Source organism: Puma concolor, chromosome D1 (assembly GCF_028749965.1).
Source record: "Puma concolor isolate L17-30 chromosome D1, mPumCon1.1.hap2, whole genome shotgun sequence".
Taxonomy (NCBI): Eukaryota; Metazoa; Chordata; class Mammalia; order Carnivora; family Felidae; genus Puma; species Puma concolor.
In genome coordinates this window covers 34,355,522-34,376,393 of record NC_141676.1, presented here as the reverse complement: position 1 = coordinate 34,376,393, position 20,872 = coordinate 34,355,522, and the positions used below count along the sequence as shown (strand labels likewise).

The 20,872-nt window shown below is 34.2% G+C and overlaps 1 protein-coding gene across 4 annotated transcripts in view; it reads left to right on the top strand.

Moving 5' to 3' along the window:
* Nucleotides 1–19,067, top strand: part of ANO3 (anoctamin 3) — a 440,478-nt gene extending 421,411 nt beyond the window's left edge. For 3 of the 4 annotated variants that reach the window (XM_086677790.1, XM_025927974.2, XM_086677791.1), the window contains 4 exons: nt 2,282–2,429; nt 6,514–6,594; nt 6,771–6,876; nt 11,707–19,067. In XM_086677790.1, the coding sequence (XP_086533916.1) occupies nt 2,282–2,429; nt 6,514–6,594; nt 6,771–6,876; nt 11,707–11,889 (518 nt within the window). In that variant the 3' untranslated portion in view covers nt 11,890–19,067. The remainder of the gene's footprint in view (nt 1–2,281; nt 2,430–6,513; nt 6,595–6,770; nt 6,877–11,706) is intronic. The other variant, XM_086677792.1, reaches the window with a different exon arrangement.
* The last annotated feature ends 1,805 nt before the right edge of the window (nt 19,068–20,872 follow it).

Genomic DNA, 20,872 nt, shown 5'->3' with positions numbered 1-20,872 from the left:
AGAAAGTCCTTTAGAACTCCCAATTTTTCACCATGCATTTTTTTTCACCATGTATTTTAGATATGTGTATGTTATTTGGTTATCTGTTAGCCCTTTATGGTTTTATTTAAATTGTTGATATAATTGGAATTTGTTAATAAAGGGGTTGAAATTGGTATCCAGCTTTTTTTTTTCCTAAAGAGTAGCAAATTTTCCCAAAACCATTTATCAAATACTTCATCTTTCCTAGCTTGTTTGAATTATCTCTATATACTAAATTCTATATAAACTTAGGTATATTTCTAGAATCTCCATTTGTCCCTTTGATCTGCTTACTTATTTTTGGCATACTGTTTTAATAAACTGTGATTTTGTAATAGAAATTCTAAGTATATGAAAAAGCAAATTCATACTTTTCCTTCTCCTTTTCGGGAATTTTCTGGCTAATATTGCAAAGTTATCTTTTTGGTTAATTATATAAATATATATATATATATACATATAGTTAATTATATATATGTACATATATATGTAGATATACTCCACAGCCAACAAAGTTTATTTCAAATATACTACTAACCTGCAGAGAATGCTATTCAACTTGAGTTCCCATTTTTAAAACAACTAAAATTATTACTATTATTTAATTTAAATATATTTATTGTTTCATTATTAAAGTAATATGAGCACATTAAAGAAAATCTGGAAAATAAATCAAAAAAGAAAAATCAAACCCCATTCCAGGCTTAATTAGTGTTTATTGTACTTTCCAATGCAAAATTTATTACTTTGTTAACTGTTGTAGGTTGTCTTGCTCAAACCAGACAACAAAAGGTATAAAAATAGTTAATATTCATCTTCCCTCTTTGCCTGTCCCTTCTACCTCAGGGCGTGAGTGATATCAGCTAGGCATTACACTGTCAGTGTTTTTCTTGCTTGTACAAATATACAAAAAATTGTACACTTATGGATTCTGAATTTTTTTTTCTTCATGAATATTCTCTAGCTCAAAACATATTGGTGTCATTCATTTTAATAGTGTAATAATACTCATAATAGATGTATGATAAGTTGTATAGTCATTTACTTAGTTGTCCCAAGCAGGGAATAAACATTCATAAATATAACTATGAATAAATATAGGTATAAATATAGACACAGACATAGATATTATATATATTGTCTATGACATATCCATAGATGCGTAAGAACAGTGTAACTCTGTTGTACAGATCCCCAAAATAAGGCCTACCAGATTAAAATGTATTCACATTTTAATTTTAAAAGATATCAGATTAATCACCACAAATACTGTAACAAGTCCTACTTCAAACAATTACTTTCAAAAGGGTTTCTGTTCCCACAGTCCCTCAACAGCAGTGGATGGTAAGAGACTCAAATCTCCTGCAATCTGATAGATTAAAAAAAAATCTTATATTTTTAAAGGTGTTTCTCTGAAATGCTAATTTTCAACTAGTGATGATTATTTTCATTTCCATAGCAATTACTCATTGGTATTCTTGGCCCATTTTTCTCTTGGGTAGTTTGCCTTATTAAAATTTTGGACATTTTTGTGTATTCTGTATAATAACCCTTTGTTTTTTGTGAAGCAAACATATTCTCTCTGGCGATTGTTTTCTTTTCACTGAATATTGTTACTTTTGTAAAACTATATGTTAAATTTTGATGTATTCAAATGTTTTAATGGATTCTGATTTCTTGTCTCATGATTTTTTATGTCATGTATTTTTTATTTTTATTTTTTTCATTACAACTCAATATAATGAAACATAAAGATTTTGAAAAACAAAGAAAAGGGATGAGGGTTGGAGACAGTTGCCATCCTATCTAATTACCTTTAGCACTTTTGAGTATTTCCTTCCAGGACTTTTTTTCTTTTTTTTTTTTATCAAAACTTTTAAAACAATGTTTAATCCTGTTTCAAATATCACTTTTGACTACAATCAATATTATATGGGTACTGTATACAATTTTAAAAGCTTTTTTGTGTGTCTTTATACCAGATTGGGAAAGTCCTGGGTCTTGACGCAAAACTAGTTTTGCACTTTTACTTTAAAAAGGTACTTAAACAATTCCTAATGATATTTTAATTTTCAGATCTCTCTAGGTAAGGTTTACCTTCCCTCTGTGGAAAAGTATTCAGTAGATTCCAAACTACAATGAACAATGAACAGACCTGGGGTCCCAAAATAAGTAAAACATTCTCTCCAAAGAAGACTCATTAGAGGGTTTTAATGTTTTTTTTTGTTTTATTTCCTATCTTTACTCTTTCTCCTACTAGGTATCTGGTATGGAATTCTTGAAGGAATTGGTATATTGGCTGTTATCACCAATGCGTTTGTAATTGCTATTACATCTGATTACATCCCACGTTTTGTCTATGAATACAAATATGGCCCCTGTGCAAGTCGTTTTGAATATGGTGAAAAGTAAGGTTGAAATTTACACATTTTTTCTTATATATTTTGTTTGTGATTGAAATGGGAACTCATTGGGAAGTTTTGTTCTGTGACCGTTAAGGTTAGTGTTTTTGATCATTGCACTTAAAGTGTGCTTATTGGATGAAATCAAGCGGAATAAAAAGGGCAACAGTGTTTTTTATGCAAAGATTGTGAAGTCTCTCTCTGTTTTTACTTGTAAATGCATCACTGGTATCGAAATGTTAAAAAACATTATAATGTATTTAGAAGTGGAAGAGACATTAGAAATCATGCAATGCCATCTTCTGACTATATAGATGGAAAAATTGGGCCCACACTGGTTAATCAAATTGCTACAGGGAATAAAGCTAGTTTGTAGGAGATACAGTGCATGAAGGAAATGTCAGCTACATGATGAGAGAGTTGTCAAAAGGAATTTATAGCTAGGGATTTTAAGGTGCAGAAAATATTGCCCTGGATCTGTGTCCTTTTTTTTTTTTTTTTCCTTTGAAACTAAAATTTGAATCCATGCTTTAGAGCAGGGTTCCTCAACATCTGCACTATGGACATGTTAGACCAGATAGTTCTACTTGCAGGGATGGTGGGGGTGTTCTGTGCATTGTAGAATATTGAGTAGAATCCTTGGCTTCTACCCAGTAGATACAAATAGCAACCTTCCTACTCCTCAAGTTGGGACAACCTAAAATTGTCTTCAGATATTGCAAAATGTCCCCTGAAGAACAAAATCACCCATTTTACAACCACTGTTTTAGGGGAAATGTGTGTTTCACATCTTTCCTTCTTGAAAGCAAGTATTAGGAAAGAATGTCAGAGAGCACTAGCCATGGGGAATAGAAATGGGAGTTTCAGCTGCAGATTAGCCTTACAAGTGGAAGAAGTTATGGGAGATAAAGCAATGATAGGAGAAGCCACTTCAGTCCTACCTCAGGGGCAGGTTTGAGCATGCGTCTCATGTAGATGCAGGGCATGTGCCCCAAGATGCTGAGCTCTGGTTTACGATGAAATCGACCCTTAGCTCTACTGATGAACTGATGTTTTCTCAGAACACTGAGACGCCTTTCTGAACATAAACATCTCAGTTTTTCAAAGAGAAGTAATAAAGACATAAAATCTTATTTTGTATTTTGGAGTCATGTCAAGGGACTTTAACTTAAAAGCAAACACCCTAGATTGAAATTCTTACTGCCTTTTACTAAAAGGCACAATCATCAATCTGGACCCTTAATAAAGAAGTAGTGTCTAAAGTAACATTTTATGAACTGTAAAAGACAATATAAATAAGCTACTTTTAGCATGAATAGTGAAAAGCCAAAAAAAAGTTTTTCTTAATTTAAAATAGTCCAGAAGTGGATTTTAAGGGTTTATAATATGTAGGCATGTTTGGGAACCCTCTTCCTTAGAAGTGTTGTTTGCTACTGTCTTTGCTTCCATCTAGTGGCAGGTGAAAATGAAAGTGGTTGGTTATCTGCTGTGTATTCATTTCCAGTCCTGCCTTTCATGTAGATAGCACCAGACATCTCCATATTCTGTGACTAGATGTAGAATAACTTTAAGAAGAGATGTAGAGGGCTTATACGAGGTTGAAACTGCACATTCCTAAGACCATCCTGTTACTTAATTTTTTCTAGGTATGCTTAACAGCTAAGCTGGAGTAGATTCATTCAGATCAGAATTTTTCAGACCAAGATAGCAAAAGGACAAAATGGCGGTGGAGAGGAGGGTATTGGCAAGAGAGCAGTTAAAATGACAAATCATGGGGTCTGGGATGGACAGGCAAGGGAGTAAAACCAGTGCAGTCCTGTACTTCAGAATTCAGGGTTTACAATGAGATAGATGTACATTTGAATCCAGGTTTGAACGGCCGTTTGTTCTGGGCAGTGATTTTCAACATGTATGTCCTTCAGAGTCCACAAGGCCGATATTGTTTTCATAATAATACTAAGATATTCTATATATATGTATGCTATATATATATGTATGCTATAATGACATTAGTACAGATGATACGAAAGCGATAGTGGATAAAATGCTCTTGTGGCTTTGCGTAACTGAAGGCAGTGGTACCAAAAACAGCAATGACTGTATTCCTTTGTATAAGCACCATTTTAGAAAATGCCAGTAAGAAAATTCAGAATGTCCTTGATGAAACAATAATTATTACATTTATTAAACCCCCGCCTTGAATAAATGTCTTTTCAGTATTCCATGTGACAAAATGCAAAGTGTGATAAAGCACTTCTCCTATATGCTAAAGTGTGGTGATGCTCGTCTCAGAGTAAACCACTTGCATGATTGTTGGATTTGCAAACTACACAAAATGCTCTTATTGTGATATAATGATTTCCAGATAAACTATGATTATTCAGACTGGCGTATGTAGGAGACACTCTTCTAGAAAATGGACAAAACTAGCTTGTCACTTTAAGAAAAATAACTGACATATTTGTTGCCATTAATAAAGTTCAGGTTTTAAAGTGAAAATCAAAATTTTAGATAATTTTATCTACCACTGACCTTGAAAGTTTCCCAGTACTTACAGATTTTTCTTGATAAAAATCAATGGTGATATTAACAATTATGCTTTTCATAGTCTATAGTAAAAATATAACAATATTTGGAAGACCTGCATAATTGAAGAAACAGATATTTCCCAGATGACCCATATTTAAGGTTACAAAATTATGCATAGGTAAATATGACTTCAAAACACAAGATAGACCTGTGGATTTTAATGTAAAATCCATATAAAAAGTTTATTGATACTTTAAGACTCCACGTTGCAATTAAACTTTAAGAAATGGCACAGGTAGAACTTTGGTGTAATATCCATGAAAACTATCAACAATTATTTGAAGTGCTATTAAAATATCCTTTGTTTCAACTACTTATCTATGTGAGGCCGGATTCTCTACTTACTCTTCAACTAAAACACCGTACTGCAATAGATTTAATGCAGAAACAGATGTGAGAATGTAGCTGTATTCCAGTAAGACAGACATCAAAGGATTTGCAAACATGTAAAACAATGTCATTCTTCTTACTATATTTTTTGGAACTTATCACTATTTTCCTTTAAAAATGTGCTGTTTATATCAATTTGTAATGAATTTGATAAATTATCTTAAATGAATTAATAGATAGATATTTTCTAAATTTATTTTAATTTATAATGTGTGAATAGCAATGCATACACATTCATGCAAAAAGGTTCTTGAGATCCTAGTAATTTTTTAAAAAAATTTAAAGGTTAGCTGAGCTCAAAAATCTTGAGAATTATAGACTTGGAGGAAGTTAGTCTCTGTAAAACTTAGTTCTTTATATGATAGAATTGATAATGTACATGTTCTAAGGTTATTGTAAAACTTAACTCTGACTACAATTTAATACCTCACCATCAGGATAGGAATTTCTACTTGTTTTGTTCATTGTCAAATACCAATCATCTAGGAATTTTTCTAACAAATTATAGGTCCTCAATAAATATATGTTGAATAAGTTAAATCACAAATACACATGCTGTTCTATTGGCTGCTTAGTTATAATTATAATTAATAATTAGCCAGATAGTGTGATTTGCATGTATAAAACATATATTTATGGAGTTTTAACACATAGGAAGTAATTAGCACAATGCTTAGTGCACAGTCAGCGCTTTATAAATGTAATCCAAATGAATGGGGAGAAACAGTGGAGGGGTGCCTGGGTGCTCAGTCCGTTAAGAGTTTGACTTTGACTCAGGTCATGATCTTGCGGTTTGTAAGTTTGAGCCCTGCGTCGGGTTCTGTGCTGACAGCTCAGAGCCTGGAGTCTGCTTTGTATTCTGTGTCTCGTCTTCTCTCTGCCCTTCCCATGCTCATGCTCTGTCTCACCCTGTCTCTCAATAATAAATAGATGTTAAAAACAAAATTTAAAAAAAACAGTGGACAAGAGTTTGTCTCATTAACGTAAACGTACATAATAATGGAAGTTAGAGGATTAATAGGACTTATTGAATCCTGTCATGTGTAATGAAAGAATTGGACCAGAAATGTATAGATCTCTGAATCATGTGATACTTTTCTTTTTTCCCCAGTTGTTTAAAGGGATATGTCAACAACAGCCTATCCTTCTTTGACCTGAGTGAGCTTGGTGTGGGAAAATCTGGTTATTGCAGGTACATACTTGTAAATTATAGCTATCTTTTCTCCTTGCTTTTATCATTCCATCTCCTCCCTCTACATGCTAATGAGCCCATTTCAGCTGTCATTTTGGAGTTTTGGTAAATTACAGCATTTGGGGCCTCCATGCTTTGGTCTCTATTCCTCACATTGTTTGTCTTGTGGATTTTAGGTACCGGGACTACAGAGGTCCCCCGTGGAGTTCTAAACCCTATGAGTTCACCTTACAATACTGGCATATCCTCGCTGCACGATTGGCCTTCATTATTGTGTTTGAGGTTAGTCGCAGGCTGATAAAATTACTATCAGTAAACCCTTTTCCTACTGATAAATTAGTTGGCCCTTTGAAGTCAGTTCCTCACTGACTTCCAAAAAAGGACTTGTGTATATCCCAGTAAAAGATTCAGATACAGTGAAACTGCTATAAGAAGTGCAAAAAAGCAAAAGCTGAATAATGTAAGAATGTAGGTCAGTGGGTATTTATACCAGAAAACTAAGACAAAAGAAGCTATTAACAGTTCAACTGAAAACTTAGGTTTGAGCCTGTTAGTAACCATATTTAAAAAGGAAAGGATGGTTTTCATCATGTGATGAGAGAATCTATACTTATTCATTGGGAATAAGAAACATATTTTCTAATAACTTAATTACAGTTGACCATATGTGTGTTTGTATAAGGGACATTGCATAATTCAATAAATAATGCCCGAGAACACTTTCATAAAATGTGCATAGATTTTGATTATCAGAGTGATGTAATAATATTAGACTGTAGTCCTGTGAAGAAATTTTGGAGAAGCTACAGTATTGTTGCCTTCCTTAGCATATAAGAAGCTTGATGCTGTGGAGAATTTAGTGTTGGAATATATTGAGTATCGATTCTCTAAGGTACCATTAAGTTCTATGGAAAAACTGAATATATCTGTTTTTTTATGGAGAGGAAAAAAAGACATACATAAGACTTTTGGAAAGAGTTTTTTTAAAGGCAGATATACCTCTCCACTGATCTCCAAAAAATATGTCAAATTTTGTAGTGAAACATCCTTCATCCATAAAACGAAATGCTTACCTCTAAGGTTTAATCCAGGATGAAATTCTATTTACCTAATGATTCCATGAGCTTATAAAAGTGTCTCCTGATGAAGTGTGATGTTTCACTTTATTACAGGTAACATAAGAGAGGTTAAGGCATATTTCCAACCCAATGATTCTAAAAAGTCTTCTTGTTATTGTGTGTGTTTTTAATGTACACTTTTCTATTCATCTTCTTTTGGAACTCAAGTGAACAGTCTTAGTCAAATGCCTCAATTTACAGCAACTTGTCATCATGGAAACAAATGATTCCCTCTTTATTTTTTCTTCTTTATTCCTCATTACTAATTCCATTACCCACCCACTCCAAAAGCACCCACTCTTTTTTCTTCAGTAGAAATTTTCCCACATGTTTATTTGAACATACACATATGTATATATAGTATTGTTTTAAGTGTTCTTTTTTCAAAATTACTTCAATGGTATTATGCAATAACTTATTTTCGTCTCTTACCCAGTTTACTTTTTTTAGACCTAGACAGAGATCTTTCTATGAGGTCTATCCATATTTAGATAATTTCTTCAGTCTACTTATGTATGATAGTTCATTGGTTTTAAATACCATAATCCCCTATGGGTGGGTACTTGGGCTTGCAATAATCTCTCTACCTCTATAAATCTCTTATAAATATTGGACATACTACCTTCTAAACATACTTAAGGGTTTTTCAGGAACATTATACTCAGGTTTGGAAATTGTTTAGTTTCACATAATACTGACAGATTACTCTCCAAAATTCCCTTAGATTTTCACCAGATTTTCATATAATGTGAATTTCTAATATTTTGCAATTGAATAAGAGTAAGGTAATATTTTGTTTTAATTTTGTTTGTTTGTTTTAAGCTGTTAACTCACGTCATCAACTTTTAGTACTACAAAACCATTTTGGTTTCCTTTTTTGTGAACTTATAACCTTGATCTATTTTTGGCTGAATTTCTAGTTTATTTGTTGCCAAATTTCAAGATTTTGTTACGTGTCCTACATATTAGTCTTCACCAGTTATAAATATACAAGATATCTTTTTCTTGTCCATAACCTATTAATTTTATCTATAAACAAATAGTGTTTAATTTTGATGTCATCAGGTCCTTCATTGTTTTCCTTTTAATATTTTTGCTTTTTTTGTGTGTAGTTTATTTAGGAAATTGTCTTATCTCCAGCTCAAAAATATATTCTACTACGTATTTTACTATTAATTATATAATCTTACCTATCACATGTGTTAAAGATATCTGGACATTTTATAGAGACTAAGGGAAAATCTTATTTTTCTCATTCAATATAATTTTTATACTGCTGTTTATTAAATAATGTATTATTTAACCATTGATTTGTAAACCCACCTCTGTAATTTTCCAATTTCCTATAGTAGGTGTGTCCCCGGCCACAGTGTTCTGATTTCATTACTCCATTTGTCTATTCCTGTTCCTTATCACACTATTTAAATGTCCTGGCTTTGGAATATATCTTCATATCTGATAAAGCCAGCCACTTCCTACCCCTGCCAAGTTTGCTTTTTTTTTTTTTTTTTTTTTTTTTTTTTTTTGAGAGACAAAGTACAAGCAGGGGAGGGGCAGAGAGAGAGGGAGACAGAATCTGAAGCAGGCTCCAGGCTCTGAGCTGTCAGCAGAGTCCGAAGTGGGGCTCAAATTCACGGACTGAGAGATTATGACCTGAGCTGAAGTTGGACGCCCAACATATTGAGCCACCCAGGCGCCCCAAGTTTGCTTTTATTTTTAAAAATTGCCCTAGCTGTTTAGAGTTATCCATCATTTATATACATTTCAGAAGCCATTTTTCAGGTCCCCTCAAATATCATGCAAGGATTATGGTTAGAATTGCATTTATAGAAAACACATGTTGACTTATCTACAAAATCTGTGCTGATTCATTAATAAACATGAAATTTATTCAAACCATTCTTACATACTTTAATAGAGTCTCAAAATATTCTCTTACTTGTTCATTCCTTTTTATTTCCAGAAACTTTGTAGATATTTTTATTGCTGTTATAAACACAGTCTTAGCCTCCATTATGATTTGATTGATTTCTGTTGGAATTCTAATGGTCTTTTCTAACATGTGCAATGTCCCTTGTTTAAGTCTTTCATTGGTTCTAACCTTCTGTCTGTTAAATCTGTTCGATAGCCTTTTCAAGTGATAATACGAGTTGCAAATAAGGACAGCTTTGTCTCTTCATTTGTGAGGTTTATGCTCATTTCTCCTGCTTTCCTTACTGTGTTGCTGGAAATTTCAGTAGGATATTGAATAGCAATGGTGTGAGCAATTGTATCTTGTTTCTAAATTTAATGGAAATACTTCAGATTTTTTTAAAATATATTTGCTGCAGGTTTTTTGTTTAAGATACACTCTGTCAGTTTAAGAAAATTATCATCTGTAACTGGTTACAAGGCTGCTTTGATAAATGGTAAACTTTAGCCTTTTAAAAAATAGATTTTTTAAAATACTGAATCATTCTCTCTATGTGAATCCGTTTATAGCTTCATTTATTACCATTGTATAGGACTCAGAGCATATTCTTCACTGTTTTAAATTATAACAAATGTTTTTGATTTTTATTTCTATACTTTTGAGACCCATTGCTGGATATTTATGTGCATACCAAATATATGATCAGGAAAGAAACTCCCGATCTACTTTTCTATGGTGAATACGACAGGCTTTACTGTGACCTACTGTGCAGTGCAATTTCCTGAGGCGCTGACGTAAACCCAGTTAAAATACCTTGAATTCCTCCTTTCCACATAAAGAGAAGGTTGTCACAAAGTCCTGTAGGTAAATTCTTTTTTTCCACACATCATCCTAACTCTATCAGTATCAGATTTTCTTTTCTGAGCAACTGAAAGGTCTACTCTTCTCCATGGGAAAAGAAAAAGGATGCAGTTATTATAATAGGAGATGATATTTAAGTGTTGCTTCTATTGCATCAAGCCCTTCTTTAAGCCCTTCACATATATCTGCTCATTTAATCCTCATAATAACCATTAAGGGATATCATTCCTGTCACCATTTTAGAGATTAGACACAGAGAGCGTAGGTGATTTGCAAAAGGTTACACAGCTAATAAGGGTCAGAGGATGGTTCAGACATAGGCAGTTTCATTCAGCCTCTGAACTTTGGACCACAGGCTTATTACCTTTTGGTTTTTGGTCCTGTCTTTTTTATATACAATACTTTTGGCAGTCTATTTTTAAAAATTAATACATTTTTATCATAAAGGAATTATGTAATAGAGACAAAATATTTTATAATATTTGAACTTACTAGAGTAGAAAATCTATGAAATGCATGTTCTGGAGATTGAGTCCACAGTCTCACAGAATGCAGTAATGGACCGACTGTATTCTATGTGGCTTATACAATGTGATTATGATCTATCAGACCTGAGTTTTCCTGGATGTGGTCTTTCTCATCTCTATATATCAATGCATGTTATAATAGGATTGCATAGTATATAAGGATTTTATAGATGTGAACTTAAGATTCATTCAGTGTTTATAAAGTGATTTTTAACATGTGGCACCTAAAAGAGGAAAGAATTCTCTTTTCTCCTAATACTTATGTGATGGAAGGCAACAGTATAGTTGTTCCAATATAATTTCTTTAAAATTTTTTAGGTTTATTTATTTTGAGAGAGAGAGAGAGAGTGTGTGTGTGTGTATGTGTGTGTACCAGCACAAGTAGGGGAGGGGAAGAGAGAAGGAGAGACAGAATCGCAAGCAGGTTCTGCCCTATCAGTGCAGAGCCTGATGCGGGGCTGGAACTCACAAACTGTGAGATCATGACCTGAGCCGAAATCAAGAGTTGGATGCTTAACCGACTGTAGCACCCAGGCACCCACCAATATAATTTCTGAAAATATTAATATTCTAGATAGTACACTCTGAGTTCTGATGCTTGATTGTAAGGCAAATGCAACATTGTTCACAATCTGTTCTATAATTGGCATTCCAGAATCATTGAAAAGTGTACTTTCTCCTCTTAAATTTGCAGCACCTTGTTTTTGGGATCAAGTCATTCATCGCATACCTGATTCCGGATGTACCAAAGAACCTGTATGACCGAATACGACGGGAGAAGTACTTGGTCCAAGAGATGATGTATGAGGCTGAACTAGAACATTTGCAACAACAACGGAGAAAAAGTGGTCATCCTGTTCACCATGAATGGCCTTAGTTAATACCAAGGGGCAGTACCAATGGTGGGAATGATAGCAACCTTAAATTCTAGGGGGGATCCAGGAGGAAGGCATACCTGGCAAACCATATATATGATATGTTACTTGGAAATGCATCACAGCCATCTCTGAGATTTGGAATATCCAGGCTTCTAGGGAAGAAAAAAAAATGACTCATGACATCTAAATGGTTAGATTGACATTGCAGGAAGCCGGGATCTAATTCTCAGAACCAGCCTCAGGGAGTTGTGTGTTTGGAGACCTCTACCTTCCGTCAGCTGCAGTGTGATAGGAAGGGTGGTGGTGAGGTTTCTAGCAACAGTTTTCCATGTAAACGTTCATAAGCCAGGCATGCTAACAGTATCACCTGCTCTTCAGTTACATACTAATCTGACTTTGGAAACTTAGGTGAGTTGAGATACTTACAAGAAATGACTTACATCAGTTATTGCCTTTGCTGCCAGAATTCCATGTCCCTTCAGCTTACAAGTTTGGGGAATTTTTTTTTTCTGAGTTTATGGATCTGTGCTACAAGGAATTTATGCTGCTTTACATTGACTATGCAGTCGAAGAGTTGCACACCTTTAGTAGTCAAACCAAAAATCTAAGATTCTAAAAAGAATATCATTCACTGAAACATACTCTATTGCATTGGCTACATTCAAATGTGTTGTATCACTGACAGAACAAGTTTCACTGCCTTTTTTTTTTAAATTAAATTTCAGTAGAGCCACATACTTATAAAATATGGGTGTTTATTCTCATATCATTTAGAATACCACTCATCCATATTTTACCGTGGAGGGCTGTTTTATAGTATGTTTAATTTTTTCCTCCCTAGTTTATTATAACAACTCTCACAGAATAACAGAATAATTTGAAATGCTGTAAATATGTTAGTTTTCCTTGTATTTTTGCACCTTGGCAATATGTAATGCAAGTTACATTTTGTGCAGCTCTGAGATCAGTTACATGGTATGCCATCGTGACTTATTTATTCAGGAAATCAGAAGCCAAATGCTTTGCAACACGTTAAGCTTTTCTAACAATGTGCACTTTTGTTCATGAGCTAATGAAAACAATGCATGAATATAAATTTATATTATTTGTAAATACACACACATGTATTTTTTGTTTTATTTCCTTTTCATCAGTAAAGGGAGTTTTCTGTTACTGTTTCTTTGATAGATTGATTTGGTTGATTTTTGAAAACTCTCTAAAACCAGGATCAAATCAACAATGACAGACATGGTTTTGTATTGTTGTGGAGTTGCTATTTCGGTGTCAACTCTGTGAGTGTTATTGTTCACAGACAGATGCAATGGGAATGATGAAACCTCAAGTAACAAAAGTCTGGTGGAGGCGTAAGCTCTGGGAGCAGGTGGGGAAGAAAGAGGAGAGTTGAAGTAAGGGAATGTGTGGGAGAAATCAAGACACCTTTCCTTGCGAAAAAAATCAAAACTGATCTCAGTTTTCCTCCCCTGGGAATGGGGTGGCGAATTACATACTCACACATTTATATACATATATATAATCATATATATGTATTGTGTGATTATTATTTGTCCAATTAGGGTTTTTTTCCAATTAAAAATTTTCCAATTTTTTCCCAATAAAATTCTCCAGTTTTTTCCGATTGCTTTCCAAATAAAGCATGGTTGTTTCCAAAATGTATAAAGACCAGATTAAAGACAATGGAAATAAAGCTGCTTTGTATATATGCTAGAGTATCTCTAGTAAGAAAATTATAAAGTTTCTTACTGGAAAACTATTTGCTATCATTCTAACCCTGAAAATGTTTTTTTGTTTTTTGGGTTTTTTTTTTTTTGTTTTACTTTTTCTTCTTTTATTCCAGGAAAAAGCTGACAGATTATAGTTGTTCGTTGGTTTGTTCTTGTCAAAAATGAACACTTCCCCACTTGCCCTCTGATTCTGGGCAAAAGGAAGGACCCCAGACTCTAAACTTCCCTCCCAAGCCCTTGTTGTCAAGGACTCTTACATTCAGATTCCTCGGAGGTTCTGTTTCTGCCACCTGCTAGTCATAACAACTAGTTCCACTAACTGCACAAAGGAGTTTTCAACTCCTCCATGTTTGTGGTATCTGCAGCATTTCCTTTTATTTTGTTAGTTGAACGTATACCATGCCTGAGGATAAATGTTCTGTACGCCTATTGAAGACATAAATGAACCTGACATTTATGTCTTTCCCAAATTAGGGACACAAGACAAAAATATTTGTCTTACTGTAGAGCAAAGAATAGTGATAGTCATGCCCTTGAGAATTCTGCTCTTTCTGAGTTATTTTTATACTACCACCATCAGTGTTGAAAATCGTATTGATTGCCTAGAGAGAAAGAAAACGAAAAGAGAAAGGCATTTTCAATAAAAAATTATAATACATTGATTTAGGCATTGCTGCCTTTGGTAATTTTCGAGACCAATAGAAAATGAGAGAATCACAGAAAAAGTTACCTGAAATTCTCCTTTTGTGAAACAATGCAGTAGAACCTAGCTATGCTTTTATGGTTGTTGACAGCAAAATATTGACAGCCCCTCACAGTATGTGAGTTTTAAGTCACTCTGCTTTCGTTGAGAGATATGTTTTATATCATGGTTTTCATAGGAATACAAATTATTTCACAAAGATTTATATAGCACACACTATTCTCAGGAATTCTGTATTACATGAATGCTGCTTATCTATTTTCATATTCTAAATCGTTGTCTTTTCAAGCAAATGACTAACATATATGTGCATGCAGTCTGCCTTGACAAGTTGTTCAAAGCTGAAGCACTTTCCCAGTCCAGTGTGTGAAAAATTTATCGAGACTATAGCTGAAATAGTTTGCAGTTGTCTGAGTCTGTGCACGCACTTTTCGATAAAATGCTGCTGAGTGACTGCATGATGAAATACAACTTCTGAACGCTGCACTTTCTTCCAGAATGGCTGTTAGCACAATCTGTTTTAGAACGGAATGGAAAGGAACCTCTTTCACTCAATAAATTGTGTGATACGGTATTTTCCTATAATTTGCATGTTAAATTTAATCCTGCTTGTTTTTTCACTATAAGTTGGAGTGTGTTTGGGGAGAAGGGATTGCTCATTCTTTAGCTCTAAAGGCAATAGTTTCCTATTCTTGCAGGCCCTTGTTACACTCTTAAAAAGTTTTGGCTATTTGTTCTCTGATAAACTCATTGTCATCATCAAGGCATTTGCACATGAAAAGTACAGATGGAATACCGTACTGATTCTAATAATGCTTTGTTCTAGAAACAGAGGGGAGAGGAAGGTTGATTTGTTCTTATGAAAGCAGTAAATGTTTTTCACACAGAAGCATTTTCTTTTTTTCACACTTGGGCTGACTCCACCAATCATCATCAAAATCTCCTTAGGATAGGAATTTTAGCACAGATAAAGTTCATGCCAAGCAAGGAGGACATACAGAGACAGTGTAGCCAACTGGCAACAATAGGCTACCAAATTGCCCATGTTCTCTCAACTTGATGCTCAAAATTGAAAATTTAGGTTGCCTGAAGAGTTGTGTAACTAATATGGTTGAGCTGATAAGTTTGTCAATTGGAAGCAGGTAAACATAGGCCCAGGGTATGGTGTGTGTGCTTGTGTGTGTGTTTGCGTGTGTGTGGGGAGGGGGGGGTGCACGTATGCATACTTACTCTCTGAGATATGCCCAGCTCAGTCCTACTATGGTTATAAGGTATTTCCACTACATTTTCCCCCAAATCACTATATTATAACAGGTTTTAGGAATAATTGTAGATTTCATCCAGAGAATAAGTCATCATCTTATTCTTTCTGGTATTTTCAGTCACTTAGGAGAGAATGTTTTAGGAATGGCCTAAAAAACCCGGCTTTTGATAGAAATGTGTGAATTTCTCTACAGGCATTGCTATTCAAATTGAAATGTGCCAAGAGTTGTCTAACTGGAAGATTGATTTAGCTTTAGCTAGAATCATTGGTCAGACTAGGTTCCTACTACCTAAGATGTATGCATTTGCAATGGTGATGTCTTCAATGGAACTTGCCACCTGGATTCATCTGAAAAACTACATCCACAACCACATTTGATGGTTTTCTTTCTAGAAAACACAAGTATTATAGCCACTATGTTCTAGCAACATCCACATTAAGGCATCTTTTTTTCAGGAAAGGAAAATGAAAGCAGATACGTTGATAAAAAAGAGACTCATATTTAGGATAAAATCCAATTTCTTGTATAATCAAAATCTACTCTCGGGGAGAAGCAGCTTATCCATCGAATCTCACTGTTTTATATGATGATCCCACTTTGTGCCCCAGCAGGATTCTCCCTAAATAAAACTGGTTCTACATCCAGCTGGCTCCAAGTGAGTCTTGAGTACACGAGAGAGTAAACTGTGTGGATGCTGTGTTACATCTTTCTTTAAGAAGGAAGGGGGCAACATTTCCAGACATATGCCTATATTGACTTCCTCAGAATATTTATTTCCATCTTAATTCTCTCTGTGAGTGGAAAAAGCAGTTTCTCTGCTTTCCGTTTTTCAGAAGGGAAAACTTCCTAAATTATTAGTTGAAAAACAAAATTTAATGATACCTATTAAATAGTCCCCACAAAATATAACTGTTATATATATGGATGGCTAACCCCATGTGGTATTCACACTGCCTCAAATGCTGTATAATTATTTTGTCGGTGTCCATGCCACTCAACATTACCAGGTGAATATAGGCAGCCTAATTTATTTTTTAAATGATTATTTTTTAAAATAATCTCTATGCCTTACATGAGGCTTGAACTCACAACCCTGAGATCAAGAGCCACGCCCTCTACTGACTCAGCCAGCCAGGTGCCCCCACATCAGGCTAAATCTAATCTTTCTAACAAATGGTATGAGCCAGACTTTCCCCACTTTTCATTAAGTGAGAATAGGGGGATTGAGTGGCCAGAAAAATCTGATGGCAAAGATAATTGTGGAAGCAATGTTTGGGGTATGGTTGAGGGGATGTAGAGACTTTTCTACCTAAGCAAAAGTGCCTGCTTTGCAGGTCTTATTTCAGCTTTTTCTGTGCACATACCCTGACTTCTTTCTGACTGAAAAACAACCACAGTTTCATCCATTCTGTAAAATTCAGAAGAAATGAAGTTTTTTCCCATTATTTTTTTTCTTTATCTATTTTAAGATTACAAGGCTAAATATGGTAAGCTTAGATTTCAGTGACAAGTCTAGCCAACGAATAAAAGTCTCAGTTTTCAAAGCTGAAGATTAAAAATGCACTTAAAAATATATGCAATTTTATCTTTCTAAGATGTGTGGCTATTGGCATCAATATTGTGTTTTTCATCTAGGAAGCAGCTAGTGGAGTCCTTTAATTGAAGAGGAAGTTTGGGGAGGAGACAGTGGTTTCTCCAACCATTTTTATTCTTACGTGGATTATTAATTACGAAGGATCATTAAAGACTCCTTCTAAACTCTCGTAAGAAGTTGTAATGCCAATTTAAGGAAGATTTGCTCCTTTGAAATAGATTGACTCCATTTTTCAGGTTACCATTCTTGAAAGGTACATAAACCTTTATTATGTAGATTCCAAATCAATGACATTGGCTCTACAAATTCTGCTGACTGTCTTACGCTGTTACAAATAAGCAATTTGTGTAGGGGCACCTGGGTGGCTCAGTCAGTTAAACAAATAAGCAATTTGTGGATTGCTCATGTATTTTCTTACATGGCAGTTACATTAGGGCACTGAATCAATATACTACATGAAATTATTTTTTAGCTTTTAAATATGTCAAAGCAGATTCTGTAATGAGGAACTGGATGTTCAGAACATCTGTAGATACACAATTGCTTTAACATTTTTTAAAAACAGATGAATGGTTGTTTCTGGGAATTCCTAAGGACAAAAAAAGCCAAGGTCCATAAAAGACATCACCATTATATATTGCTTTTCTTAATTTATAGTAACCTATTATATTAAGTCATAAAATCCTTCTCATGGTTACTTCTGAGACAGTGTGTGTGTTTGTGTGTGTGTGTGTGTGTGTGTGTGTGTCCCCAAGCCTTTGGGCAGCCCAAATATTATAGATATTATCCAAAATATGTAAAAGAAGTCATGTTAATATAGTATGTCAAATCTTATTTTGATGTATGATTACTTGGTGACTTGGTAGACCTGCCTTAATCTATTAGGTTTATATAAAATATTTTCGAGTGGATAACTATTTGCATCCCACTCCTAACCCTGTAGAAAATATTCACATTGATCATTTAAATACACTTCAATCTGAACTTACTTTTAAAAACAAATAATTAAAATAGTTATGTATCTTATATATCTATACCCATTCTACAGACATTTTACTTAAAATTGAGTAGTTGTATAAATACAGCACTAAATTTAGAAGTATTTCATAGCTGTATGAAAAAAGACACACAAAATTTGAAAATAGAAAAAAATAATTTTAAATTTCCCACTAATATACAGAAATATTAACAACTAACATTTCCATGATAGAGTAGGATTATTTTTCTAATTTGTCATGAGAGTATAATGAGAGAGGCACCAATATCTTCTCACACCCCAAGTAAGGGCCATGTTCTGATTAAATAGCCAAATATTTGTATATTTAACTCTGTCTTCTGAAGATAGCCGATATTTCAAACACCAGGAGTGCAATAATAGAAAAGGGGGCTTATGAGTGCTTGTTACTCACATAGGCATTTGCAAATCTAGATTGGTATAGTCAGGAGATTGGAATGGAAATAACAGCATTAACTCTTTCCAAGAATTACAAATAAAAATAACCCATTAGATGATTATCAATTATGAATTATACTTGATTAAAATTTTGTTTCCTTTTAATATCATTGGTAATATCAATTAAATTTTAGTTGTTTGGAAATAGACTATACTTCAAGGTTATTAATGTTGGATAAAAGAGGTAACTTTACAGTAAACCCAGCTACCTTACAATACTGAGATTGAGCACATGAAATTTCTGAATATACAAATGTATACATAGAGAGCTAAAATGTCTGTAGCATTTTAAAACAACTTATTTCTAAGAACAATTTAAAAGGAGATTGCTCTACTTTTTTTTCTATTTACTGATCTGATCTTTGTAATAATGTTTAAGTAAGATTGTAATACCATAAAGATTTGAAATATTGTTTGCAAGTCCCCTGGTGTGTGGTTTATTTCTTTTTCTCTTTAGAATGAAATGCTAGAACCCTATAAAATCACAAAGGAATGAAATTTATGTTCATGGAATATTATTTGAATTAAACAACGGAAAAGCCCTCCCCTCTTCTGCCGTTGTTGGAAGAATCACAGTTATAAACTGTGCACTGAGTCATACACATGGCTTGAGATGCCGTTTACTTATAAGTGTTACATTGGTAATACTTAACAAATCATATATATGAATATTGCACTTTCAGTAATAAACTTATCTATCTTTATAAAGGTGGGGTTTTTTTTTCAAGAATTTAGGACCCTTAGAAATCATACTTTATTTAAAATTGCCATTCAAAGGCTACTGTTGGGAAATTAATGGCATGACTTTTAGTTTATAGTTTATGGTTACCTTGGTCTTTCTAATTCTTAAACCGCTTCAGTAATTCACATACTAAGCCAGTATCTTGAAAATTCTAAAGAGAAACAGTGAACCAATTTAACTTAAAATGAATACTGTAATATCACTTTCTTTATATACTGCAGACTAACAAGTATTGAATGTTTTGTGGGGGCCAGTCACCATGCTAGTTCATACGACTTACCTCTATAAATCTTCACAACAACCCTATTACGTAGGGACAATTTTTGCTCCTTTTAATTTGTAAGAAACTAAACTCTAAAAAGTCTTGGCCAAGATTGCTGAGACAATTTATGTCAAAACTTACATCTAAACCTAAGCTAAGTCCAATCTGTCACCTTCATCAATAAGCTGTACTTCTTGGGGCACCTGCTTGGCTGAGACGGTTAAGCATCCACTTCTTGATTTCGGCTCAGGTCATGATCTCAGGGTTTATTTGTAGGATGGAGCCATGCATCCGGCTCTGTGCTGATAGTACAGATCCTGCTTGGAATTCTCGGTCTCCCTCTCTCTCTCTGCCCCTCCCCTGCTCACTCTCTATCTCTCTCTCTCCCACACAAAATAAATAAAGACTAAAAAAAAAAAAAAAAAAAAAAAGCTGTACTTCTTGCTCCAAATGGCACCAAAGAGAATATCAGTGACCAAAATGAATTCATCAGAATGAATGGAAGAGAACACTGAAGTCATTCCATTTCATTTTTACTAATATTTGTGATTGAGTTTAAAAGAAAGAGACCAGCATTAAGTTTGGCACATTTTAGGCCGTCTTAGAACTCATCATTCATAGCTCCATTTACTGAGAATATCCCTGGTCATTCTGTGGCAAAAATGGCCACAAGTTCAGCGCATTTCCATGGCCCGGATTTAACTTGGCACTGAACACACCTTATACCACACCAGCAACCTTGACACAAGTCTGAGCTGATATTCCTAGGGAGGAGTAAGAGTAGGAGAGGTGCAAGAAAGTAGTCGAGTCTATTGGCTGCACTTACTTCACAGTTTCTTTCTGTTTAGCCACACAAATGTGGTTCCCGGACACTGTGGAAGATGGCTTTTCTCTTGAACTCCCATCTGGTCTCTACCTGAAGCCTTAGATTTTTCCATATTTGTTCAAATAGGAAGAATTAGGAGGGATCCTTATATTGACCTCTCCAAGCTCTCAGAATGTTGTCATAATGAAAGACGACAGAGCCATTTTTATAATGATGATGATGATGATGATGATGATATCTTCCATTTGTAAGTCATTTTATGCCTTGATAACACTCCAGGTAAGAGAATTAGTGACTAAGAAAAGAAAAAGTGTCCCAAAAAACCTTCTGGGAAAAATGCTGACCTAGTGATATCTGTGGGATAATTTGTGAGTAAAATAAAGAACGATTTAGTA